The sequence below is a fragment of the Falco punctatus genome, assembly GCF_963210335.1.
Source record: "Falco punctatus genome assembly, chromosome: 3".
NCBI lineage: Eukaryota > Metazoa > Chordata > Aves > Falconiformes > Falconidae > Falco > Falco punctatus.
Genome location: NC_137582.1, coordinates 108002022 through 108029151, shown reverse-complemented (window position 1 = coordinate 108029151; position 27130 = coordinate 108002022). Strand labels below are relative to the sequence as shown.

The window sequence follows — 27130 nt, the reverse complement described above, 5'->3', positions numbered from 1 at the left end:
TTAAATAGCTCTTAACCTCCCCCAAGAGCAGCCGGGAGCCGTGAGGCTGGGTGCGTAGCCTGGGTTGGAGGCAGGCAGTGCCCGGGCAGGTGCTGTGGCTGCTGCCGGGGAGCCCAGCAATGGCCAGCCAGGGTGAGGTGTGCTCAGCAGCCCCACGTGCCTGCCAGCACCGCTAACGTTGCCTGCATCAGACCACCACAACAGCGCTGGCACTGCAGCACAGACGCATCAGCAGCGCTTCCAGCTCCGGGCTGGGGCGCGGTGGCACGGGCTCTCCCCAGCATTGCCCACCGCCACCCCCACCAGCAGCACCCACGCTCCCACGTCTCTCCCACGGCCACGGACCCAGCCCTGCTCCCACATGCAGGAGAGGAGGCAATCGCTGGAGGCCTCTGAATATGCATGAGGTGCAGGTTGCTCAATAATCATGCCTGAGAAACGTCCAAATATTTACACAAACAAACCTCCACTCAAAGGAACCTACTGAAAACAGCCCTAATCTCAGCAACGACTTAATGGAGATCAAGGCACGGTGGGCTGGTGCACAACCCGGTGCCACGGCGCGTGGAGGGGTGGAAAAGGCTGTGCGGACGGGATGCTCGGCCATGCTCCCGCTGCCTGGCATCGCTCCCCTTCGGCTTTCAGTGGTGGCCCCAGCACCAGGGAGCAGGCAGAATCATTTGCATCCCAGCCAGCTCTGGTGGCAGCGCGACGTGACCTCGGAGGTGACAGGCAGGTGCTGCTCGTGCCTTCTGGAGCCACTTGGTTTGTAAACGGAGGGTTTGCTCCCTCGTTTGGCCATGGAAAGTCCAGGGGGGCAGAGAGGGTGTGTGAGGGAGGGCTCCCAAAAAGGGAGCTCTTCTCCATGAAGGGGAGGGCTCCCGTCAGCGCCAGGAGCACAGCCCAGAGGCTTTGCAGAAGGCGAAAGGACAAGCCTTGCATGTGCCTCCCACGTGCCGTGCTTCCCCCTTCGCCTGCTGCACAGAAACAGCTCAAGGGCTATGTCCACAAACACCTCCAGAAACCTAGCCTCCTTGAGATGGTCAAGAACTTGAGGGCCTCAGCTGGAGCTGGCATGTAGCTCCTCTGCAACCTCGTGTCACAACCCACGGGGCTACCTAAAGCCTCCCCGTGCAGAGCGTCACTAACATGCAGCCATCGCTGGGGCTGAGAGAAGCAAAACTTCCCAGACACCAGGAGGACAGACCCATTCCTAGGAAGCCAGTGCCGACCGACCTCCACGAGAGGTGCTTTTCACGGAGGCTCTCAGCCCTGGACCAGAAGAAAGTCCTGGAGTGCATATGCTCCTCTCACTGCCAAACGTCCCCCAGGGGCAGGAACGTGCCTGTAGCACTTGTGCACGTGCACACACACACGCATGTGCAGCATTGCAGTAAGGTGGGACACAGCACTCCCCTCGTGTGTTTCACGAGAGGTTTTTTCCTCCCACACAGCCCAGCTTTCTTCACAGCTCTTGTTCTCTGCTTGCAGGGCATCGAGGGAAGGGACACAGTCACCTCTTCCCTGCCTCGTCCCTCTCCCCAGCAGGCTGACTCTGCACACTGCAGTGGGATGTCCTCCAGCTCTCCTGGCTTCCTCCAGTCATCACTGGGCTGAACAGCACCTCGGGGGCAGCAGGAAGGGCCTGATGCTCCTTGGGGTTTGCAGCTCCCTCTCCATGTGGGGGGGACTGTCCCCAAAGCCCAGTGATTTCCCAGTCCAGACTCAGAGGCCAAGTCTCTGCTCCTGCCCTGTAGCTTCCATAAACATCACCGAATCACAGCATGGCTGAGGTTGGCAAGGACCTCTGGAGGTCATCTGCTCCAACCCCCTGCTCAAGCAGGGCCACCCAGCGCCAGCTGCCCAGGACCACGTTCAGACAGCATTTAAATACCGCCGAGGAGGGAGACCACAACCTCTCGGCCACCTCTCCCAGTGCTCAGTCACCCTCCCAGTGGAAAAGTGTTCCCTGATGCTCACGCAGAACCTCCTGTGTTCCAGTTTGTGCCCATTGCCTCTGGTCCTGTCACTGGGCACCACTGCAAAGAGCCCGGCTCTGCTGCCAGGACACCCTCCCTGCAGGTATCTGTGTACCCGGACAAGATCCCCCCGAACCTTCTCCCCTCCCGGCTCCCCAGCACAAGGAGTCTGTAGGTCACTTAGATCTAGAGGCTGCCGATGGAGCGGGGCAGACAGAAAGACATCACCACCAGCTTTGGGATGCAACTGAAGTTGGCAACAACTATTTCCAACACATCTCCGGTGTGACTGCCCCGACACCTCTGCGCGCCCACGAGCCAGAAGGCACGTCTCAAGGGAAGAAGCTCCATCGAAGGATGCCTGGCTAACCCTTTCTTACGTGTGGGCTGGGCACACAAAGTGACCATTGGCTTCCAGCACTCCGTAGGGAAGGATTCAGTCCTCACAGCATCCCTGTACCAGCCTGAGGTGCTGTGGGACAGCCGGGGGTCAGTCCTGTTGGATGGTGGAGCCACTGACAAATCCAAAGCCGATCCAGGAGAGGCAAAATTCAGCAGAGAGCAAAAACTTCGACCACTCTGGATCTGGCAACTTCATTTTCCAAGTATCAGAAATCAAAGTTGGATCACAGGTGCAAATTTCCTTAAAATAAAAGCCTCCTGTCACTAAAGCACCCCAGGAAAGCACCACCACTCGGGGTCCTGCACTGCCACCCCCCAGGCCGTTTTGGGGGAGCCCCAGTTCCCAGCGTAGTTCTGTGCAGTGCCGGGTTTCCACTCTGCAGAGTTTTCTGGAAAAGGTTGGGCAAGGCTCAGGGAAGACACATTTTTCCTGCTAGCGCAACAGTTGGGAGACCTGGGCTGCAGGGATCTTTACACTTTGTTTTGGCTTAACAGGATGGAGTGGTGCCACTGAGAGGGGGAAGAGAACAGGGACAGACCCCCAGAAGTTTTCTGTGGCCACTCAAGTCCCCAGGGATGTCACAGGAGTGATTCAGAGACACCGGCACATCAGCACAGAGCGTTATTAATAGTGCACAAAGGTGCAGGGTCCCCACCACGTACCAAAGGAGCTGGAAACTGGAACATGACCTCTGGGGGCTCTGGGGGCTGGATCCACCGGGGGAACGTATCACGGAATCGCACAGAATCTCGGCACGGTGGGGCTGGAAGGCACCTCTGGGATCATGGGATCACCGTGTCCAGCCCCTGCTGGAGCAGGTTCCCCCCGAGCAGGCTGCACAGGATCCATCCAGGCGGGTTTGGATGTCTCCGGAGAAGGAGACCCCACAGCCTCCCTGGGCAGCCTGCCCCCCTGCTCCGTCACCCTCAATGGAGGGAAGTTCTTCCTCGTATTCAGAAGAAATTTCTCCTGTTAGAATTGCTCCTTGTCCTGGCGCTGGGCACCCCTGAGAAGAGCCCGGCCCTGTCCTCTGGACACTAAGCTCTAAGTTTAGCTGTCGCCATCGAGCTGAGCACCACGCGGGTGGTGGGAGCCACGGCCAGCACCCTCCTGGGGAGGGCAGCCCTGGAACCCGGGGCAGCTCCTCACAGCAAGTGATTTTGGCCAAACCTTGTTTTCAGAAATGTGGATGTCCAGGGGCTGGGATAACCCTCCCGGCAGCGCCTGCTTCACCAACCAAAGACCTTGGAGAAGAGATTAAAAATCTCCTTTGGCTTTGCATCACAGACAACTGCTGTGGGTGTGAGGACCATGGGATTCACAGCACCCTCGGCCGTGACAGAGCTGCCACAAAGCACACATGGTCCTCAAAAAGTAAACCCATGTCCAGACCACGTTTCTTTACAAGAAGACGTACCAAATAGCCTGAGGGCCAATTCCTGGGCAGTTCAAGCTGGTACCAGTTGTCACAACAGATCCAGGCCAAATTATTCTTATGGGATTGATCACGCGCCACCTCCCCCCACGTGCCACGCACCTTCAGCCACACCGAACAGCCATGCCCATCCTTGCTGTGGTGGAACATCCACAGGAAGCAGATGTAATTGTAGGGAAAGAAATGTAAGCACACTTTGGGCCAGAAACACCCCTGAAAGCAGGAGGGTCAGCTGCTCTCCTGAAGCAAGTGGGAGACTGGGTTTGCTGGTCTGTCCCCAGTTAGACAGCACCTGGCTTGGGTGAGAACCTGAAGCTGCTGGACAAAGAGAGCCGTGGTTGTGTCCGTGCACACGTGTGTGTCTGTAGCATCCCTGTCCCCTTTCCCTGTCGGTGTGACTAAGGGGGGTTAGATCTCCTGTCCTCCCCCTCGGGGCAAGCAGTGCAGCAGGCTGGGGCAGAGCCTTGGCCAGCGCGGCTGGGAAGTGTCACTACAGAGCTGCCCAAAGCGCTATTGTCCCTTCCAGTGACCTTGTGCGTGTGCTGGCTGCTGCAGCCACAGCACGGGAGCCTTTAAAAAAGCACCACTGATCTGTCATTTTAAATGCAAAGAGCTGGTCGCTGCCTCTAACGTTTTCCAGGTCCCCCCTCGGCTGGGCTCCCTCCTGGGCAGGTGGCCGTCTCGGTCAGTAGCAGACAAGTCACATTGCCCAGGCTCCTGTCCCAGCTGTCACAACCTGGCTGGACTGACCCATTCCCCACCTCCAGCTGCAGCAGGACTGGGGGGAACGTGGCCCCCGGCCATGCCCCACAGAGCCGGAGGGAGGTGAAGAGCCTCCCTTGTCCTGTCCTGCATCCCTGCCTGACCTTGCAGCCTCTCCCCACACACACCAAACAGCCCGGCGCCTCTCCCAGCCACCGCCAGCAAAGCCAGTGATGGTGGGTGGCACCATCACACTGATGACAACATCTCCCTGGGACCCTTCACACTGTAGCGGCCACCAGAAGCCCTGGAAAGGCTTGGTGGCCTCCAAAGGCAATGAGCCCTCCCAGCGCATCCACAGAGGATCTGGGGACAAAGAGGTTTATTGACTTCCAGAGTGTCTGGGAAAGGAGGAACCAGAGCAAAACTGTGCCTGCAGCATCCCTCCCCCCAGCAGGGCTGGTGGCCTGGGACAAGCCTTGCCTGTCCCTCCTCTGAGTGTGGAGGGCAGCGTTTGGCCCCTCACGGGCACAGCCCAGCGAGCAGCGTTACTCAAACCCATGCTTCCCCAGGACAGCACCACCCCGGCACCACCAGCCATCCTCCCCTGGTCACTGGTGCTGCCAGTGTCCCCAGCATCAGGGCAGAGCCCCAGCCAGCAGCCACCTCCCGCATTCCCACCCTGTGCCCGGCTGCTCTCCTGGGAAGCCGCCCGTTGTGCTGCAGGGTCTCCATCCGCACCGGTCGCTCCATCACTGCCTTGCCCTGAGACTTTCCCTCCTGGGTCAGAGCCTAGAGATAGCAGGGCTGAAGCATCCCCCAGAGAGGAAGGGTTGACCAAGGGCTGGCCAGGCCCCCAGCCCTGCCGCAGGGCTTCAGCATCCAGGGAAGGCTGATGCTCCCCTTGGCCCTCGTTAACCCTGCTCACTGGGAGAGACTTTGCCTGGGAGGGAAAGACTCACCCAAGGTCACTCAGAAGGTCAGTGGCAAGGAGAACACATGCCAGAGCTCCTGAGGTCCCTGTCCTTTCGCAGACAGGGATCTTCCAAGCCCCCCAGGCTGTTCTGACGGGTCCTTGCTCCATGCAGGTGTCATCTGTTCTCTCCAACTCACCCTGCCTCCACTGACGCCCTTTGGTGTTTTTCCTTTGCATGACATCACCCAGCTCCTGATCTGCTGCCAGCTCTCTGCTTCCAGAGAGGACCCTTTACTGGCTGGGACAGAAACATTTGGACTGGGGCAGCGCCGTGCTTCTGCGGTCCTCCCCAGCCCTGCTCCCTCGGGGAAGGGGTACATCCCAGGGAGGCAGGACCAGAGCCTGCACGCCAGCAGGCCCCAGCACAGTCATTTGGACAGCCTGACTATCTCCACATGCTGAGGACAGAGTGCCAAGCTCCCTGAAGGATCTGCTCCAGCAGGCACATTCCTACATGGCATCGACAGGAGCCAGCAGGAGTGTAAATGTGGCTGTCACCCCTTCTTCCTCCAGCGAGGAGGCAGATGTTAGGAGAGGAACAGTCCCTGTCGTACCAGGCACGGCTGTGCAGGCTCAGTATCGGCTCCAGCCCTGTCTCCCTGCTGATGTTCTTACTCCATGCACCATCACTACACCAGCTTTGCTTCCCCAGCAACTGTTCTCCCCTGGAACAGCTGCAGACACGTTTTGACCAGCCTCAGAGGCTCTGGCAGATTTGTCCTCCTCGGCTCGAGTGCTGCCAGCAGGGCAAGCTGACTGGGAGAGCACCAGTTCAGCCCAGCAGCAGCACCCCACCTGCACAGCCGGGTACCACTCTCAGCCCAGAGGACTATCCATCTCCACTCCCAGAGCAGGATTGCTCCTACGGCAAAGGCGCTGGCCAGCCCAGGCTCACCCAAAGCCAAAACGGCGGTTTGCTGGACGTTGCCACTTAACAGACCGCAAAGATGCAGCAGCCTTGACCATCTGTTTCTTTGCACTGGGCGGGGGAGCAGGGCAGCTTGCAGTTGCAGAAAGCATCACCTCCCAGCACCACACAGCCTGCCACGGGGTCCGTCCCTGCAGCCACGGGCTGGCGCTGACCCCTTGGCACAGCACCACCCTCCCAAGCACCCTCAGCTCTCCTGTGCCCAGCCAGAGGCCACAAATCCTGATATCACAGACCTGAAAAAGCCCCTCCCAGGGCCCAGCATCGCAAGGTCCCACTTGCCTCAACAAACTGCTACCTTCCCCTGGCATAAGGTGACAAGCAACAGCTTCAGCCTCACGCAGCCCCCACGACCCCAGAGGGATGTGCACAGCGAGGGTGGGACCAGCCCTGGTGGCACCAAGTGTCCTGCATCCAGCAGCGCCTGAGGATGAGGCTGGTTTTCTTCCCCAAATGTCTTGACCCTGGTGGCTGTCCCCAGTCACTGCTAACACACCGAGCACTTAGGAACGTGGGGGAAAAACCAGAGTACGGTCCCCCGCTGCAGGATCCCAGGAGGCAGGGGTTCAGGAAGGAGTGGACAGGGTGCCACAAGCCAGCTCTCCCTTTCTTTTGTCCTGGGACCTTCCTGCTGGACACAGCCCCTCCGACCCGGAGAGGAGAAGAGGCAGAGTCCAGACACAGACACATCGCTGCCCATGATTAGAGACCCCAGCCACAGCCTCCATGCAACCTGAAGAGCGCTTTGAGGAGACAGCCAGAACAGCCTGTCCTGCTGGCCATGCACCCGGGTGGCTCCAGTGAGCCTAGAGCCACCAAAATGGGGGCAGGGACCGGGGCACCCTGCAGTACGGCTCGTCCTGCTGCCTGCCAGCATCCCACCATGGACCAGCGCCGGGGGGAGAGCCAGCGCATCCCAGCCACCGCTCCCCAGGGAACAGAACGTGTGGACAGAAACAAGTGAGGAGAGGGAGCTGGAAACAGCCAGGGCCCATCCCGCTGCTGAGGGAGCGGGGACGTGGGCTGCAGACACACTTTGCTCCCCCCTGCCTGCTGTGATCTGAGCCAAAGGCCCCAGGCTGCCTCCAGTCTTCCCAGTCTCCTGGCTGGGAAGGGCACTCCAGCATCCCAGAGCAGGAGGGACAGCCAAGGGCTGACGTCTGGGCTTTTTCCTGGGAGCCTTGCAGGGATGAGGTGGGACATAGAGGCCTGGGAGGGGCAGAGCATGGAGCCCCAAATTCCCTGGCACAGCTGGCTTCAGCGGGCACCTGAGGCACCGGCAGAGTCAGCCCTCGCTGCCCAGGGCCACCACCAGTACCACCACAGCTCCCAGCCCCTCGTGCCAACACAAGCTCGGCACAGATTCCAGTTCCTGCTGGAGAGCACATCCTGCTGCACGCTGGATGCCCACGGCCAGGTACTCCCAGTCCAACCTGGGGTGCTTGGACATGGTAGAGCATCTCTGGGGAAGGGGGCCACCCCGTTACCCTGACAAACGATACAACCAGAACAGGAGAGTGGAGGGAAAACATTCCTGAATGAATTAGTTGGGGTGACCGGTACCACAACCTAGGCTAAGGCAGGGGGGAAAACCAGGCATCACAGCAGCTCAGCCTATTGACATCAGTCTTCATTTATTCCAATTCCTCCTTCCATTTCTGCAACACGTACTCATTTTCCCCCTCCCTCCCTGCCACAGCCTGAACTGCAGCCAGTTCCCTCCTCCAAGGGCTCCCTTTGGTTATGGGCAAATTAAGACCCGGGTATCAGCCCCTGGTACCGCTGCGCCAGGACGCATCCCTGCCTAGCGCAAGGCAGAACTGCCTAGGGCTCACACTGAAGGCCAGTGCTTGGAGCACATGGACAGCTGGCAAAGAGGACAGGGCACGTTCAGCATCACCTGATGCATCAGAGAACTCGAAACACCGGCGTTTGGGCAGCAGGTCAGAGCTCAGAGAGCAGGTGAGGTTCGCAGGCGAAACCTTAGCACGAGGCCACGCGAAGTCCCGCAGTATGAGGATGCTTTGTGCCAGCGTCCTCTACGCCAGCGGATGAGCAGGTTGAAACAAATGCTTGTGCACGGCAAGAGCCCGTGCCCAGGAGCTGAGGCCGGTGTGATATGCAAGAGCATCGCTTCGACATACCTAAGGCACGTACCTAAAACTTCCACGTCTTGCCTCATCTCAGATCCACGCTGGACAATTTGGAAGCTGTTTTGTGCACTTTCTAAGAAATGACCTAACTATGTCTGGGGAGAGTGCCATGGCCAATTTATCTGCCTCAACAGCATCTCTGCAGACATACAGTTAAGAAGAGAGAGGAGTGCCCCTGCCACCTTCTCAGACTTGGCCAGAAGGGACACTGCCACAACACCAGTGAGACCTGACACTCCCCAGCAACTCCAGAGGATGTTAAAGCCTATTACCAGCAGCCAATTTTCACCACCACTGAACACAGCTGTGACAAGTAAAAAGAAAGATTGGCTGAAGAGGCAGGGGAAACTCTTAAACTGCTGAAAAACATCAAGGAGTGTCCAAAAAATTACCTTAGAAAAAGCCAATCCCTGCCAAAAAAAAAAGTCAAAGACACTGTGGATGTTTCTTGTCCAGTCTTCCCAATGGACCTGAACGCAGCGGTGCTCAAGGAGCCAGGTATTTAGGGCGTGCTCACTAGATCGCCCTGGCTGTATTTGGCCCCAGGGGTGCTGCTTGTACCTTCTTTGCTGCCCTGCCCCAGGAGTGCGAGGAGGAACCGTGGGGAGAAAGGCTACGGCGAAGCAGAATGGAAGGGCAAAGCAGTTTCCCTTTGTTAAGCTACGCACATCCCAGTTCCAGCTTAGCTCCCGCGCCAGGGACACCAGAGGGACGTGACGCCTGGGAGACAGGATGCAGCTGGTTCCAGAGGCAGCTCGGAGAGGAGCAAAGCTCAACCTGAACGTTGGCTGTGGCAGGGGAGGGCTCCCCCAGCCTGTCCTTTAGCTGGCACAGCCTCGTGCTGCTCTACTCCCCCACAGACAAGAAACTCCAGCAGGCAGTGAGTAACCAAGCACAGGAGGGGAACGAGGCCTCCAGGAGCACAGGGTGAGGAGCACAACAGCCACGTTGAGGACAGAGACATTCACCTCCCCACTACTCAGTCCCCGGGCTGTGACAGAGAGCAGCCGAACGCAGTTCCAGGCTGAGCACCCCTGCGATCACACACGACACAAGAAGCGCTGCGTTGGTCAGGAGAATTCAGCATCGCCACACAGCCACGGAGAGGGGCAGGTATCTGTCCAGTTGTAAACTTGCACACAGCAAAGGCATTACTTACTCCTGCCATAGAATCCGCTTTGATGCTCTTAGCTTACTAAACGCTCCGCAAAAGCCCAGACCGGCCACCTCAGCGTGCTCTGTCCAGCATCGTTACTACTCTTGGGAGAAAAGCTCCAGGGAATTAAAAGCTGATCAAAGATTACGAAGCCTCCAAGTGATGCTGTCCTAGACAGCAACGCTCCTTCCTGGGCACAGAGCCTCTCGGTTCTCCAAACCTCATTCCCTTTAAGCCACAGTTCTCCAAACCTCATTTAAGCCACACAACCACCAACCGCAACACCCAGACCGCAACCCGACTGACAAATGCCAGCCCAGCGGCACCAAAGGCAAAATGACAAGTGATTAAACGAAAGTTACTCACTTTCCCAAGGTTCGCAGATGCATATACACAAGCATCCACACAAAGGAAAATTGACTTCCAGGGCCACAGAAAACTCTTCTTCCGGGGGAAAAAAAAAAGAAAAGAAAAAAAAAAAAAAGGAAAACACACACACACAAAAAACAAACCCCAACGAACCGAAAAGAAAAAAAAAAAAAAAAAGCCACCCCTGTGTTCATGCAGGAGCTGCTGAGGAAGGTGAGACACAGCCGGAATGCAAAAATGGTAGCCTGGCCAGCACGTCGCGGTGCCTTCCCGATGAGAGGAGGTGGGAAGGGGCTGGGGGGGGCCCAGGTGAGAGAGATGTGCAGGTAACTTACCTTCCACAGTTGCAGTGACAAACTCGGTCTTCCCCTCGCAGATGCGGTAAGATGTAATTGTGAAATCTGTCCAACAACGCATTCATGTCCATCAAGCAAGCTATTGCCTGTAAGAGCCCATAACCAAGGCATCTGGTCAACTCTGGATGATGGAATAAAACATTGACTCTAGTTTGATTGCCAAAGACTGAAGCAGTCGTAAAGAAAATAATCTTTGGTGGCTGACGGGGCACACACACATGCACACACACGCACACACACGGAGGTGCACAGGCTAAGGGACAGTGCAGGGAGCGGGGGGAAAGGGGGGGGGTAGGGAAATAAGCAAAATCTCTTACCATAACGATAGAGGCGCCCAGGATCATGAAAATCATGGTGTTTGCATTCATGGACATCAAGAGGGAATTGCCGGCGGTCGGGTCCGTCCGCCCCCAGCCCGCCGACAGCGAGCGGCGGCCGCGCTATTCCGCAGAGCCGAGCCCGGGGCGCATCGCGCTCAGCGCCCGCACGCTGCGGTGCGGGGGGCGGCGGGGCGCCCCCCGCGCACACACACGCACTCCCCCGTGCCGGGGATGCCTCGGGCTCCCTCGCCCTGCCCGTTTTATATTTTTTTAATAATTATTTTTCTAGGACAAACGTGACAGGTAAAAAATAAAAAAAAAAATAAAAAAAATTAAAAAATAAAAAAGCAAAATAAATAAATAATTTAAAAAAAATATTACCCCCCCCTTCCCCCGGCCTCCCCCCCGGCCTCAGCCGAGGGAGGTGCGCCACGTCTCCGGGAGCGGGCACACACCGCCACAAGCACAGCCCTTCATGCAGCAACTGGAAAGCGAGCCAGCCAAAACCGGGGGGGGGGGGGGGTAGTGGGGGGGCGGGGGGGGGGGAGGCTGGGGGGAGGAGGAGGCAGGCTACAAAAATCGCCCAGTCCGGCGGAGCCTCATTGCATCCTCTTCCTCGACCCTCCCCAATATCACCCCCCTCGCGATGGGTGAAAAAAAAATAAAATAAAAAAATAAAATACCCCAACACACAACCCGCCCCCCTGAAAAATCAACCACCCCCCCACCCCCCCCCACCCCGGGGCTGCGTGTCCCCGCTGCTGGCTCCGCGCTGGAAGCCCCCGGCCCAGCCCCTCCGGGCCCGGGTGCCTCCGCGCCGCCGGCTGCGGGGGGGGGGGCTGCGGGCTGCAGCGGGGAGAAGCGCCCAGGCGGAGCCGGCCGCCCCCTCCCCACCCCGGGCATTTACCTACGTGGGGAGGGCGCTGCTCCGGGAGCGGCTCATGGCGAGCGGCAGCCGCGGCGGCAGCTCTGCGGACCTGCCCTTGCGGGGCTTTCCCCGAGCGGAGCCCCGGCAGCGGCGCTTGGCCGCATTCGGAGTCCCATACGCCATCCTCACCCCGCCCTTCCTCCCGCCCGGGGTCGGCCCCGTCCTCCTCGCACCCCGGAGGGGCCAGGGGACCAGCCCCTCACCCCCAAGGGCTGCGGGTGCGGTCCGAGCCCCGCACTCCACCGCGCATCACTCCGCATCCCGCGGGCTAGCAGGGAGGCGGGGGAGGCTCGCAGCCCTGCACCCCCAAGCTGGCCTGGGTCTGAGCCCCCCCACCTCGGGAAGATGCCTGGAGGGGCACCCAGGGGAGGCGCTGGGTGCCAGCCCTTCTTCCAGCACGCCAGAAGGGTGCAACCCCCACCTCTGCCAAGCATCTTGCCTCCCTCCCCCCCCCCCCAAGAAAAGCGAGGGGGCTGCAGACACCGGAGACCCCCTCACTTCTGCGACAGGAATAAAATTACCCCATCTAAAAATTCATCCCATCTCTCAAACCTGAGACCTAAGGTCCACACCAGCAGGGAGCAACCCCCACCTCTGCCAAGCATCTTGCCCCCCCACTAAGAAAAGCGAGGGGGCTGCAGACACCGGGGACCCCCTCACTTCTGCGACAGAAATAAAATTACCCCATCTAAAAATTCATCCCATCTCTCAAACCTGAGACCTAAGGTCCGAGCAAAAGGTCGTGCTTCAGGTTCTGCCACGGTTTTATTTCACCATGGTCAGTCCAATTCAGGCCAAGGTTTAGGAGCTTCTGGGAAAAAAAAAATACAAGAAAATAAGTGACCAGGCAATAACTTTTTGCTGGCTTGTTTGTTGCTCTCTTGAATGTAGACGGTGCAATCTGGATGAACAGATCACAGCCACCACGTGGGAAATGCGTGGTAGCACATAGCTTGATGGTTACGTGCTGTCGTGCCTTCGCCTCCAAGTCCTCAGCCTTCCTCAAGGTTACACTCACCTTGCTGACACTCAAGTATCGCTCATTTTTTAGGCTTCTTCGGGCCCAGGTAGAGTTTGCATGTTCTGGGTTTTGCATTCTCGCATATTTGTTTTCCTCCTGTTCCTCAGGCCACAATCAGCCTCCTTATGTAATGACTTGTGTTATATAAACTCCATTCTTCAAGGAACAGTCATTAACCTACTATTGGGTATTGAAAATACCAAAATACTGCCACACAATTAAAATCACTAAATGGTGTCCTCAAATTAGAGCACAGATTGCACTGCAGATTTTTTTTTTTTTTTTTTATATTAAACCACACACATGAAACATTTGAGAAGCCAGGCTCTTCATGCAAAAGAGCAGCGAGGCTGGGAAGGCACCTCTCGCCCCAATCCTGCCCAGCCCACCAGGTTCCTTCCTCTAACACCCCTCTGTCCTGAGCTGCTTCCACTTCTCCTTGAGCTAGGAGGCGGTTTCCACCATCCCTACACAGCCCTCAGTAAAAGTAATGCAGGGATAATGCAGCTAGTTACTCTGCTTAGTTGTAGAAAAACAGGGATTTTTAAAGCAACAGCCAAATAAAAAAAAATAAAATCGCAGAACAGACAATTTGTAGACAAGCCTCAAGGAATTTTGTGCAACCGAAGTTTTGCCTGGCCACCAGCCAGGGGCTCTGGTGGCCCAGCCATCCCCGCGGATGAGGCGGGGTCGGCTCTCATTGCGGAAAGGTTCTGTCACTGACGCCGGCATAAGCCGGGTTCCTCGGCACGTCTGCCCTTGTTGTCCTTTTGGAGCAAAAGCCCTGGCTGACAGGCACCCCAAACACCGCCGCTCCGATCATTTCGTGCTGTGTACACTGCAGGCCCCGCTGCACCTAGTGCCCTTGACCTCCCGCCTATATATATATAGTATAGCTGTATATATATAGTATATATATAGTATAGCTGCCTGCAGCCAGCCGGTGGCTCAGTCCTGGGCAAAAGGGGGGCTAAGGGCTGGGAGAGGGCAAGGGTCCCCCCTCACACGCTGGCGCTGCCCACAGTACAGGGTTTACTCATCCAACAGGCTCACTGGGCCACAAACATGGAGACTGGCCACGAGATCACCAGTCTTTATCAAATCCAGTTGCCTCGCAGAGTCAACGATCTCCAGTGGCACTGAATCCTACCCGAAATTCCTTCTCCTTCAGCCTCCCTCCATTGGCAGGGGGCCGGTGACACCTGCCACTCCGCAGCCAGGGACACCTCACGCTGGCTTCACCGCAGCGTGTCAGTCAAACGCTTGCCCTCCTTGCTCTTACCACCCCGTTTTCAACGTGTCCAGACTTGGCTGGACCCTGTAAAGGTTGTCCCATCCCACCCTCCTGACCCCACCACATCCAGATTTGCTCCTTCGCCTTGCTACAAACTCTTCCCCGAGTTTCTCAAGCAGAAGCTCTTCCCGGCAAGCCGGGGTGGAAGCGATGGGATCTGCACAGCCGTGGCAGGGATCCCACTGCAAAGCAACCTGGGCAAGCAAGGAGGCCACCTGCTCGTGCAGAAACAAGCCACCAGCAGCATCCCCGTCCCACCCAGCGCTAGTGCACATCAGGCTGTGAGCAGCCACGGGCTTGGAGACCCAAGAACCACCCCAGGCCACACGTGGCGTCCAACCAGTCTGGCCTTTCATCTAATGCCTAAGGGACAGAAGGCCAAGAGGTGTCCCCAGTGACTCCCACCTACTGAGGAGAGGCAGCAGGGACTGACTGTACTCAGGCAAAAGTGGCATCAGACTTGCATGGCCAAAGACCGTCCAAAGACTCAGCTCTGGGTTGCCACCGCGAGAGTTTGCAATGGGTTTGTTGACCTTTACTATGGCTAGAGGAAAGCTGCTACTTGTTGAAAACAAGCACCAACACTACCTGGGGCTCCCGTTCAGCTTCAAGCCTCAGGTTGTGCCGTCCCCACTGCCCTCACACAGACCAGACCGGGGTCTGCACAACCAGATCTCAGCAGCATCAGACCAATTCCCCATCAAGCGGCCGCTGCCTTTTCCTCTGCTTCAACCCAGCCCTGCCACACGACCTGGTGCCATCACCCAACCTCCTCTCGTGCCCACCTCTGCTGTAACCCAGCCCCGGCCCCACCACCCAGCCCCCTCCTGTTCTCAGTGCTTGAGGGCATCCTTCCCTCCTTGCAAAATACCTTTTAAACCCCAGCAACACTGGCAAAGATGATAAAATGGACCAGAAAGATCCACATGGGAACGACCTCAGATTGGTTGGTGGTTTTTTTTTTCCCTGTGAGTATGCAGCCCCAGGTCAGAATATTATCCCAAGCCCTGTTCTCAGGAACAGTCTCCCTCCGCTCTCCTTGAGGGATGCACAGACCTCAGCCGGCATTCCACAGTGCTCACACGAGTCTAACAACTACAGCAAGCATTTCTCTCCTTTTTCCCTTCCCCCCTCCTCCGTAAGAGCCCACTCAGCTGTCCTACCGATTGTTTTTTATTCCCCTCTTCTCTTCCCAGTTCCTGTGCTGGTACAAGATTTGCAGTTGTCTTTACTGATCTCTTTCTTATAAATGTAGGAGCTTAGGAGAAAGGTAAGTTGAAACTGGATAATCTGCCTGGCAACAAATTCATTAGGGTGCTGCAGTGGGGAAATCCAGCTCGGATGGTTGATCTTTGCACAGTCGGATCCAGCGATATCGAAACCTAGGGAAGAACGCTCTTTTCCACCCAGCGCAGCCTGGTTGCATTATCTGCATTGCTTTATTCACGGAGCCTTACAGGCAAGCGAAGGATGCCAAGAAGCGGAGAGCTTCATGGATAAAGACACCAGGAGTGCAGAGAGGTGAGAAGACATTGCTCTTTAATCAACAGCTTTTATTTACAGAAACTTATACAAAAGACGCGCCGATGTCTCTGACAGAAAGGAGAACGTTAAGGAACAGGATGAACATCTCAAGACAAGGAACACAGAAAACAGACACACAATGAGGAGTGACTCGGGTGAAAGAAAAACAGTCTGCAAACCAGAAGTGAACAGGGCTCTACTGCTCCGTGCCATATGGATAGGATCCACAGAGGGCTGGGATGAGATGGAAAGGTCTTGGCAAAGATCTGCCCACACAGAAAGTAGCATCGACTTCATGGCAGCAAGAGAGCAAAGTCTCATAAGCGGACCTCAATAGGTACTACTCTGTCATCAACATGGCCTTTCATAGAAAGTCAAAAAAAAGTGAAAAATGCACTGACAAAACATCATCACTACGTTTAGGAAGGGCAGAGGGAACCTCTGGGAGGAATCTGCATTTTAAAGCCACCTCTGCTGGCCTCATGGGAAGGGGAGAACAGCCTGGAGAGCTGAAAACTCTCAGCAGAAATCCCCCCCCACCTGCAGCCTGTGCTCGCAAGGCGTTAACCCTTCATTGCTTCCCTCCATCCAACACAAAGACTGTCAAGTACAGCACTGCAAAAGAGAGGGGCCACCTTTCAATGCCGATCCTCACCAACACGAGTACCAATGCGCCTGCCAGGCAGGGAAGAGCACGCCATCATCATGTATACGCCACCCCACTCTTAAAAGGAAAAATACATTATTTTCCCCATTTCCTTTAAACCAAGTTTCTTTTGAAGTTGCTTCTTGACACAGAAAGTAACTTTTGCTTTGTGTTTAGCCAGTTTATTTTATACCTACCTATATTTTGGCGTGTGTATTAATACAGACATCTCTCAAACAAGATGAGGATCTCATAAAATTCCTGTATAAACTGAGCTTCATTGTGGATTTCAATGCAAATGAAGCGTACAGAGACAAAGTAACTATATAAATGCATACATTTTTCACTGACCTGTAAGTTCAATGAGAAATAACATACCAGAGTAAAAGAACAACTTTAGCTAAAGAACAAGTTTTGCTCACAGAAATTTGAAATACTTGGATCTAGACCGTGGACCACTCACAATACTTGCCTGTCCATCGGGGTCACTCATCCATCCATCTGGTCAAACGTCTTTCTGCACGCTGGTAAATAAACAAACGGCAAGCTCCCAGAGTTGCTTTTGCTTACGAACAGAACACTTAGGAATGAAAGAACGATTCTGTAACACCTGGCGTGCTCCATCGTGGTTTTAGACCAAGGCTTCTCATTCCAGTTGAAGAGAGGCAGTGAACCGAAGTTCTACTAATTAATCCATACTTAGAACTGCGGCAGCCACAATGCCAATTACACACCTGAAAAGTATAATCTTTATGCAATAAAAAGGACATGGCTGTAAATGTCCACGCACACACAAAACACGGGTTAAAACATCCTGCTTGGGTTTTTACTGCCTTAATATAAAATAACCACAGAGCGCTCTGTACAGCATGAATTAAGTTGAAAGCAGAAAACATTTTCAAACACTGTCCAAGTTTCACCTTGCCAGAGAGTAGACTTCAGTACCGACACAGCACAGGAAAGGAAAACTCTGCTCAAAATACTCAGCACTGTGCTTGCTTGAAATGTCTTTTTAAAGACATCAACTAAAGCAGTTCAGCCCTTATAGAATCATCATCTTCCTTTGGCTGTAAATATCCCCATGGTAACAAGCAATGGTATCAGGCAGACAAATGAGCAGAAGCAGCAGAGGCTGAATGAAATCCTTCAAATACAGAGTCTCCAGAAACAAAATGGGACAGGACAAGCCAACTGGAAAACAGACACCCTGCAAACCTCACTGCTGACCTCCCCATCCCCTAACTGTCCTGATCCATTCATTCATTTATCCGCAAAATTTTTGCTTTAAACATTTTTAACAAGAAAAAAAACCCAGCACAGGTAATCCAGGGATATTAAACATCCCTGGGACCCGAGTCTGATGCAGTGACCCAGTTGGACACTGTCCAGGACATGGGCTGAGCTGGCAGAGGTCTAAGTTCTCCCACAAGGCAGTTGAAGCCAACCCCCAGATCCCAAGAGTAGAGAGGTACAGGATTTCTTTGGGGGCCTGACTCAACAAGACTTCAAGATCTGCAACTACAAAGAAGCAGTTTCCGAGAAGGACTTGCAGTTTTCAGGTGTGAAGCAGATGTCTTAACATACATGAGCGTGTTCAGGGGAAGAGGTTAAGTAGCATCGCCCCGTGACTGACCACATACACAGCATAGATGGGTAACATCACCCTGAATTGAGAGAAAGCACTTAACACTAACTTTCTGCATGTGCAAAACAAAGTTAAGGAAAATTAGGTGATTCATGTGTGCTGTCAGAGGTCAGTGACAGAACGAGAGAGAAGCCAAGAGCTCAAACCCATTTCATGCTACTCCACCTTTAGCATGATGATGTTTTCCCATATCCAAGTATTAAAGAGCGCAAAGACCTCATTTGCTCCAAATCACTTACAGGTTCCTTTAACATCACAACTTAAGATCTTCTCTTGCCCGCAAGCAGCAAGACATTTAACATTCACATTTTGAACGTCTAATAATTTAGTTTTCACTTTTATCAGTTTGAACAAATAGAAGTCTGAGGTTTTGCTTTGTTTGTATACAGATACTCCGTTTCTGGATTCTGAGCCACTCAAGCACGTTCACTATTTCTGTATGGGAGGAAAATGCTTCTATCCAAAAGATACTTCAGTTGAAAAAAAACCACACCAAACTTGAAACCATTTCTGTTGCCAGCAGTGTTTGCTCTTTCTCCCCATTTTCCTTATAGAAAGTGAACATACAACTGGCCCCGACTGCTAGTTACAGCCTCGCAGTCGTACTAATCTCACACATGACAACTCAAAAAGCCATGAAGATCCCAAAAGATTTCCCAGCAGATGCCCTGACACAGAGAAGCAGTTCACTTTAGCGATCAAAAATCATTACAAGCTGCCCAAACACACAGCATTATATCGTCTCCCCGAACAAGGGGCACGGACCAGGCCTTTTAATTCCTATCAAGGTCTTCTTGCTGTTACCATCCTCTCCGAGCCGTGCTGGAGGAACAAGCATTCTTGTGCTACTGCAGATACTTTGTGCTTTACCTCGCAGAGGACAGTCACACCTACTTGGCTTCTATCTTGAAGACAAGACAAACTTACAGGTTTTTAATTTTTATTGGATGCTTCCAACTTTATATCTAACAATATACAGATACTCGTTTTTTCATTGTTCCATTCACATCCTCACATAGTTCAGCCATTCTGTCACATCAAAATAATAATAAAAAAAAAGCACAACGGAAATAAAATAAATTTGTAAGCTGGAAAAATACATTATAAACTTAAATTCAAGAAACATTCTCTTTATAATTAAAAACCTACTTGCAATAATTAAAGTAGGATTTAAAAAAAACCCTTGGTTTTCATTTTTAAATAGGTGGCCTTTGTGTATACTTTTTATCATCTCATATGTACAACCCCAACCAGTATCTCTGCCTACCTGTGACAGAATACCTGAAACAAAACAAAAAAAAGACATTGAAAAGGAGGTTTTAAACAAACAAACAAAAAATGATCAATATTCATTTTCCAGGAAAATACAGTATAATCAGTTTTAAACACATGCTTCCCTCATCTGTATTAAGGCCTAGGAGACAGAAGTGCTTTAATAAAAGCAGACAGTATGAAGAAAAGTCCTTCCACTTTTCTCTTCAAATTCCTGTAACAGCTCATCTATTTCATTTTCCATGTCTTCTGTGTGCTGTATCTAGAAGAGAAAAAATACTAAGCAACCGGACTCCAAAGACATGATGTAGTTTAGAAAACTGTAATAATTCCATGCTTTTGGCTCCCTGTGCCATCTAAACCAGCAGGCTGCACCAAGCAGTGCAGCGCTGGGTGCTTTACTGAGGTTCCCAGTATTCCCAAACATTCAGCATCACATTTATCTGCACAGCCTTCCTTCTCCAACCCACTGAACCGGCAGTTAACTAGTACTTTGTTGAGTAGGTAACATCCATCCTCACTGGGTAGCAAATGGAAGCTTCAGATACAAGCACACTGAGCAGATGGCTACAAGTTCAAGTCCTTGAACCCTCTTAGGCTTTTTGAATCTGGAAAGGAGTTAAGACCAGAATAGATGACACGGTCTGGAGTGAAAAACCAGCCCATCGCCACGCTGGAATAGCTGAACTGGTGGGCTTGGCAGTGCTGGGTTAACAGTCAGACTTGAGGCTCTTTAAGGTCTTTTCCAACGTAAATGGTTCTATAAACTCATCAACCTGTGCACTGTAAAGGCCAGGGACCCTTTCCCTGTTGTCTCGACAGTTACAGCGACTGGTTGGAGTGCACCAATTTCAGCCTCACAAGCTAGGTCCCCAGTTAACGGATGACAGAAACGTATTTTTTTTTCTTCCCCATCATACACGCAACAGGGTGGTCCTACAAAACACACCTACATGGGATGTTTTGCCAGTATATCGTGATTCAGAATGCAACCCTGATGTTTAAAACCCACGTTATTACAACTGCTTTGGAAATAGAGGGCTTTGCCAAAACCCAAGTGTTTGGAGTGTGGGCTCCACGCGGGTAACGGTTACGTGCAGTGCTTTGCAATACTGATTTCTATGCAAGCTATCAACGCGCTGGTTTTGAATGCAAATGCAGAGTCCGCTTCGCAAACCACAAACTCAGTAGCAAGTCACCCACTTGCACAACAGCTCCACAGGTAACCGAAAGATTTTGGAAATTTTCGTCTCTCGACACGGATTTTACCGGAACAATTTTTGCAATAGGCAGCACCTTTAAGAAGGACTAAGCAACCCCCAACCCCTGTGCAGTCACTGGGTGCAAGGTACCCACAGGTGAGGAGCCCTCGCTACTTACACACTGGCAGAGCTCACAGATAAGGAAAGCACCCAGGGTTGCCTCCTCATGGTTATCCTGAATGTCCACATTGATCACATGTACTGGTTGACATGTCTCCTGCTCTCTGGAATTTAAATCTATTTGAAAACAAAACACACGTAACAGCAACACTTTGGGTGGAATGGTATCATGTTTTATACAGAGTATTCATAAGATTTTAAAAATACATGAGCACTGTCCGCCTCTGCTTTCTCCAAACTTGTTTTTGCAAAATAGTTTATTTCATATTGTCTTTAACAAGAGTCCCTCTTATTTCAAAATGAAGAGATGGATTTTCAGAACAAAAGAATCCAGTTTTGTAGAAGGGTAATGACAGTTTATCTTGATCAAGAGAAGTTACTGCTCACCTTTCCTCTGACAGTCTTTAAAGATAGAGATCAAGATTCTTGAAAGTCAAGAATGATTTTGGGCTTCCTCACCTGGAGAATTTTAATTGCCCATTCTTTAGAAAAAAGGACTGTCCATCCAACACTGACAATCAAACTGCACGGTGACCTCCTACAAGTTGAGCACTGACAGTCACATTAGAAAATTTTAGCTTTCATATGTTCTGCTTATTAACAGGGGGTGAAAGGGGAAAAATAAAATGTAATTCTCCTACTAATCTATCCATGTATTATTGTTACGCCTCTCTAAGCTTCTTAAGCTACAAGTTGTTCTCTCCTAACACCGTTCAGCAACTTCGTTTTGGCAAATTTGTTGAGGCCTCCGTTTTAAAATCTTTCACATCTAGAGCCACGTGGGAGCACTCCAGCCTTCTTCCTTTCACTGGTCAGTTATGAAGGGCATTACCATGATGCTAGAGATGCACAACTGGAAAATTAGCAAGTGGTTGCTCTTCACCTCCCTTCCTCAGGATACCCACCTACGGCATCAGCGTGCAAGCTGCTTTCTATGGGAGACATGCTGAACTTGACGCTCCATTCAAGTACCAGCGCAGCTGCTCTTAGAACTTACCAACACGTTTCCAAACGCTTCACTCAAACGTTCAGAACACTAATTGCTCAGCTCACAGAAGCCCCAACGTATCGTGTTCTGTATTGTTCGTGACATGACCACCGAGGATCAAAAAAGGCAAGGCACCAGCCTTTTAAAGAATGAGTATGACACTAAGACAGTTGGCTGGTCTTTGAAAGGAAAGGAAACACTTTAAACCCCACATAAGCCTGTGGGTTCTCAGCCCAGGAGCTGAGTCACTGCTGAAACCCCATGACTGGCAGGGAGCTCACACCAAGCGTTGCTGCACGGTGCTCGTGCACAACCCGGTCCCCAATTGAGATTCTTCTGGCACATCCCACTTTGACTCATTTAAGGGCAAAGCTGTAGCACGTTTGCAGAGTGTTAACCACGCTCAAGAACAGTTTCTCCACCTGTACAGGAGGTATTTATTGTGGATAAACTGCTTGGTAGGTCACGGGACATCTTGGGAAGGGAAACTGTATAGGAAGACAGCTTAGCTGCTCCATCAACCCAGGGTGACAAAACGCTTATCACATGCCACTTGCTGGTTTTCTAGATCCGTAAGCATTTCCAAACCCAGCATGGATGTGAGTTTCTCCAAATGCTTGCTATCTCCTTTTGTCAGCCCTTAAAACTGCTCTACGTACACATTCTGTGTAGCTGCCAACACCAGCATCTTTCAGAAGTATGCACCAGAAAAGTGATGGCTGAATAAGGTCCACGTCCACGGACCATGAGTTCTGGGCCCTGCTGGTGTGCCAGCGGCAGGAGTCAGAGGGGACAGAGATGTTCCCAGGTTTGTGAAGGACTCCAGAAAGGAGGGGGGGTGCAGGGGTGGGGGGAGGGAAGCAGCACTTAAGTTAACTTGGTCAAGGTCCTTACCTTCTACTACTTGATCATAGACTCTTTCTTCACACGTTAGGATCAAATCAAAAACATCTTTGCAGTTCTGGAATCTTTCTGGTCGTGGCTTGATTCTCTTATTTCTGTCCAACATGTGTAAAATCCCATTCTGTGTGTATCTGAAGTTGCTTGAGTTAAGTACCTTTACTTTAAGAAAAGTCATGTTTTTGAGCAAATGACCAGTACAAGTTAAATTATTACTGTACCTTCAAAATAAGACTCTTTCTGCTTGCAAATATAAAGATCAGTGACCACTAAATAGACTCCTAACGTGGCAGCACGACCCCCATCAGGGTAATTCGTGCAGCTTGTGGTTTTCAGAGACCTGGTGTTGTCATTAGTACAATGGCAGAGACAGCTTTAAAGGCCCTCAAGAGCAGGGTTCTTCAGAAGGACAACTTTTCTTGGGCAACTATTTTTATATCCATAACGCTTAGAAGATACAGACTTAGCCCTTTGGTTGAGCAGGGTGTCCTACATTCCCCGAAGTCACTGCCCCCGGCTCCAGGGGCTCGCAGTTCTATGGTGTGCCTGGTGTCAGATGCACATCTGCACAAAGTCCTCCTCCAGCCTCACGTTTATGCAACTGAGCTTCTAAAGTAAATCACAGAAGCATAATCCCTTAAAAATATCCCAAGATATATAAAGGGGAATGAAGAAAAACACTGACTTTATGCCTGTCACAGCTTCGGTGGCTGTGTGAAAGGGACGCGTTATGCTGCTCGGCAGCTATATTTAATGCTGGTAACTGTAACCCCGAGGCTCAAATTTACATCCTGCATCCCCCCTTTCAGGATTCACTAATCCCACCGTCTTCTCAGCCTTCTGGGACGTGCAGTTTCACTAGGGGCACGCCAGGGTTGACTGTCACACAAACCTGCTCGCCCGACTAAACCCAAACTCTGTTGGAAGGCAAAGTTTTATGGGTAGGTTAGGAATACCAGGAAAGGTTTTCATCAAGAAAGCCTGCAAACTGATGCATCTCTCCTTTGCGTTGAAGCAGCAGTATTTTTAGCCATCTAAGTATATATTTTTAAAGTAAAATAGCAGTAAGGATAACAGTCCTTGAGATAACAGCAGGATCCCGAGCGCAAAAAAAAAAAAATTAAAAAAAATCCATCATTAGTAGCAAGTACGTAAGAGGTTGCCTTGGCTTATTTGCTTGTTGAAAAGGTCATGTACGTATACATACCTAGCAGCTATTTTAATTCTTTTCAGAGAACGGTCCTAATCTTTCGTACCAAAAGACCAGCAATTTTCTGGCTACCTTTTCGCAGTTGCCCTCTGGTATCTCAAGTTCTGCTGCTGTGCGTAGCCCCAGCTCCACCTGCTAATCTATATGCTTCAAAGTGCTCTCAAACATTTTTCAAGCAAACAGCCTCCAAAGCTTTTAAGACTTCCAGATGTTTAAGCTTATTAAAAATTAAACCCATCTTTCCACCTGTAAGACTCTACTTTATATGGGAAATATGTTCAGTTCTCTTCTGTGTCTGCATCACTGCACTTTACTTGACTAAAGAAAATTTCAATTTTGAATCACAAATGGGATGATACGTTGTTTATCACACATGTGTGTTGTCAATTCTCTCTCCGCCAACTTATACTGCATTTCTTTTCTTCAGGTCACCCTCACTCCACACCCCCTAAGCCTTTCACCACTCCTCTTTCCCCAAAGATTTCTCCTTCTATAATTAAAGAATTGCCTTTCATAGCACAAAGCTCTCTCACAAGCAGCTCTCGTGCTCCAGCACCCACCACTTCCTCACAGCACCCCTGTAAACTCCCCTTGGGTTTGTCATACATGGAAAAAAAAAGATAAATCCACTTCAGTGTAGCCATTTCAGACCGCTCATTATTTGCAAAGCAGGAAAATGACTGCACCAGCCATTTCCCAAACACTTGTAAACATCTGGGTGTGTTGCTTTGTTCGGTTTGAAGGTGAGTCCTTTCTGGGCTCTGTAGCCCTTGTTTCTACATCATGCAGTTCAAGGGGGGGGAGAAAAAAAAAATCCACAACATCCCACACACTTTTTCGGTTGTGGGTTTGGGGTTTTTTTTCCCCCTTTCTAGGATAAAATGTTGCTGGCATCTGTCCCCTAGCTTTCCTGACTGAGCTTGGAGACAGAATTACGCATATTCCAAAAACCCACACAGTCAAGCTTTCTGCTTCACACAGTCAAGCTTTCTGCTGCCAACTTACTGCTATTTTTTTTTCTCCAAGGGTCCATCTGCCTATAAAAGGAGACTGAAATAAGCAGTTAAGATTCATGACACACTCATATTTGGTTGTCTGAAGTCTTTTTCACCTGAAAAAAACCCCGCATACCATCTTTTCAGCAAGCAGGGGGATGTGATCGGCATGATTGCTTTCAGGGCATAATCATAACCCAGCTTCCTTCTCTTTGTGAGCGCAGGCAAATGCAAAGATAATCTGACTTATTAATGGTTTCCACTATACTGCCAGATGTTGAATCATGTAAATTGAGACTCCGCTTTCCTTCCAACAGATCCCACCTCCATGCTCTCTACCCTGTGCATCTCTACTCTTTCTTTTCAGCAGTCACTTCTTCAGAGGGCACTCACAAAATTTGCACCTGGCTTTCAGTGCTGTCATGTCATCTGGCCATAGCAGCCTTCTCAACACTATACCATGCTCGAGAAGTCAACAAAACGTATACATTTATCTAAGAGGCCTTCATCTACTGCAAGCTCTTGGTATAGTAAATCCATCCCATTTTTACAGCGAGTCCAATTTGGATAACACCTTTATTAGAATAACTACACTAAACAGATCCACAATATAATAAAGTTTATGCACGACAACGCAGTAATGGAAAGGCTTGATATAAAAAGGAGATGTTGCGATACAAGTTGAGTTTTTCCAAGACACAGCATTGTTGCTCATTCTTACGGTGACAGCTATACCAAGCTATTTCTCCTTCCTGGTTCTGCATTCCCTCCATTTACTCAGGGATATCCTGTAACAAGGTATCGATGAAGATAAGGACATATTTTTAAAAAGTTATCCCTCTGTGTGTTTATATTAAAACCCTGAAGTTTCATAGCTTCTCCTACCCAAGCCTCCAACTGCCGTCACAGACACCAGAAACACCTTTCACCACCCACTCCATCGGTCGCTGCCCGACACGCACAGCTAACCATCCTTTACCCCTCTAATCCCTTTATCAGCAATTTGCTCACCGACAGGACCAGAGGGTATTTGAGCGATGAGCACTCGCTGAACGACGCCTATAGTGAGACAGCAGCCTCTTCCCCGCTTCTCCAGCACAGCACAGCCAGCAGCAACCGTTACGAGCAGCCAACACAGCCACCAGTCCGGTTTCGTTCACAAACCCAGCTCGCGGACAAAGCAAGACCAAGCAGATTCTACCACCTGCCTGAACACCAGCCAGCGATACCGATGCATTCTCTCTTCTCTCTCCCTCTCATTTAGCATTTGCTTTTGCAAATGTCCTTCTGTGCGAGTGTTTGCTTCAAAACCTCTGGCCAATGTTACATGGCAAAAGGACAGGCACAGGGAGCCACTCTGTGGCAACTATAACAAAGAAGATACCGGTGGTCCACAACATCCTCTCTAAATGCCTCTGCCGTCCTCCCAGGCAGCTCAGAAGTTCTAAAATCCCCAGATGTTTCTGTGTTTGGCAAGTCCTCTCCGAAAGCCTCTATTGAAAGCAATTTCAATTCAAGATACTGCATAAACTAGTCTCCCCAAACACTAGTAATTTCCAGAAGCTTTACAGAACTGAGCCTGTTTGCTGGTTTTACCCACCTTCCACTGCTGCCCTAAAGTAACTGTTTAACAGATCCACTTTGCAAAGCACGAGTAAGCCTGGGTAGAAACTGCGAAGAGGAGTTTTTGGTAAAGTGAAACTGGCATATGGGAGAACAGCCCCAGATTAATGCAGATAATCCTCAGAAGCAGAAGTGTTTTCTTGTTCAGTATATCCTCATAATTATCTTCACACGTTATGATTAGAATTCCTTGCTCTCATCTCCCAAACCCGCACTATATGTCAGAAAGCCTAAAATAAGGTCAAAATTAAAAGAAAAAAAAATTCCCTACCCCAGAATACTATTTTTCAATGTCCATATACACCACTCCCATGTCAAAAGATAACCGTAACAACTGCTTTGCTTTCAAAATGTCCAACTTACTGTTTTGCCGATAATGTTTCTTGTGCAGCTGAACAGAGTTGCGAAGGTTTGGTGGTAGCCAGGCTATGAAATTCAATGAAATGTAGACTGGTTTTGTTAGGAAACCGCATCCTTATAAACCTGAAAGATATTTCTGGCTAACATTTTGTGAAAACTATTATGGGAGATTCATTGAGAAAAAAATGATCTAGGGGGGTGGAAATAAAAATGCACGTGGCTTTTTCTAACATCAGTTAGCCCCTTAACACTGTGTGATGATTATCTCTGTCAGAGGTCAGCTGAGTAAAACATATTCTAAAAAAGCAATAGGCAGACTTTGGATGACAACAACAGAAGCTTCTCCTATGGATGCTACGTGTTATTCCAATGAAAATTAACAAAATAAAAAAAACAAACCCCAACCCGCTCTTGCACATTTACACTCTCGCCTAACTAGGTTTTCCTGGGTCCCGTCTGTCTTTTTGTAACTATTAAAGTTGTACTGAATACGCTCATACAGTTATACAAAAAATCACTCATGGTGTAATTATTTTTTTTAATGGCTTCAATGTTAGCGCTATCT

General features: G+C 51.1%; 2 protein-coding genes across 3 annotated transcripts in view; both read right to left on the bottom strand.

Annotated features, from left to right (window-relative positions):
* TMEM240 (transmembrane protein 240) overlaps nucleotides 1-18619 on the bottom strand; it is a 29493-nt gene extending 10874 nt beyond the window's left edge. The window contains exons 1-2 of one of the 2 annotated variants that reach the window (XM_080379679.1): nucleotides 10775-18619; nucleotides 10437-10543 (exon numbers count right to left, since the gene is read on the bottom strand). In XM_080379679.1, the coding sequence (XP_080235805.1) occupies nucleotides 10437-10543; nucleotides 10775-10831 (164 nt within the window). In that variant the 5' untranslated portion in view covers nucleotides 10832-18619. The remainder of the gene's footprint in view (nucleotides 1-10436; nucleotides 10544-10774) is intronic. The other variant, XM_080379680.1, reaches the window with a different exon arrangement.
* A 139-nt stretch (nucleotides 18620-18758) lies between these two features.
* Nucleotides 18759-27130, bottom strand: part of SSU72 (SSU72 homolog, RNA polymerase II CTD phosphatase) — a 29226-nt gene continuing 20854 nt past the window's right edge. The window contains exons 3-5 of the mRNA XM_080379677.1: nucleotides 22372-22511; nucleotides 20488-20606; nucleotides 18759-19369 (exon numbers count right to left, since the gene is read on the bottom strand). Of these exons, the coding sequence (XP_080235803.1) occupies nucleotides 19268-19369; nucleotides 20488-20606; nucleotides 22372-22511 (361 nt within the window). The 3' untranslated portion in view covers nucleotides 18759-19267. The remainder of the gene's footprint in view (nucleotides 19370-20487; nucleotides 20607-22371; nucleotides 22512-27130) is intronic.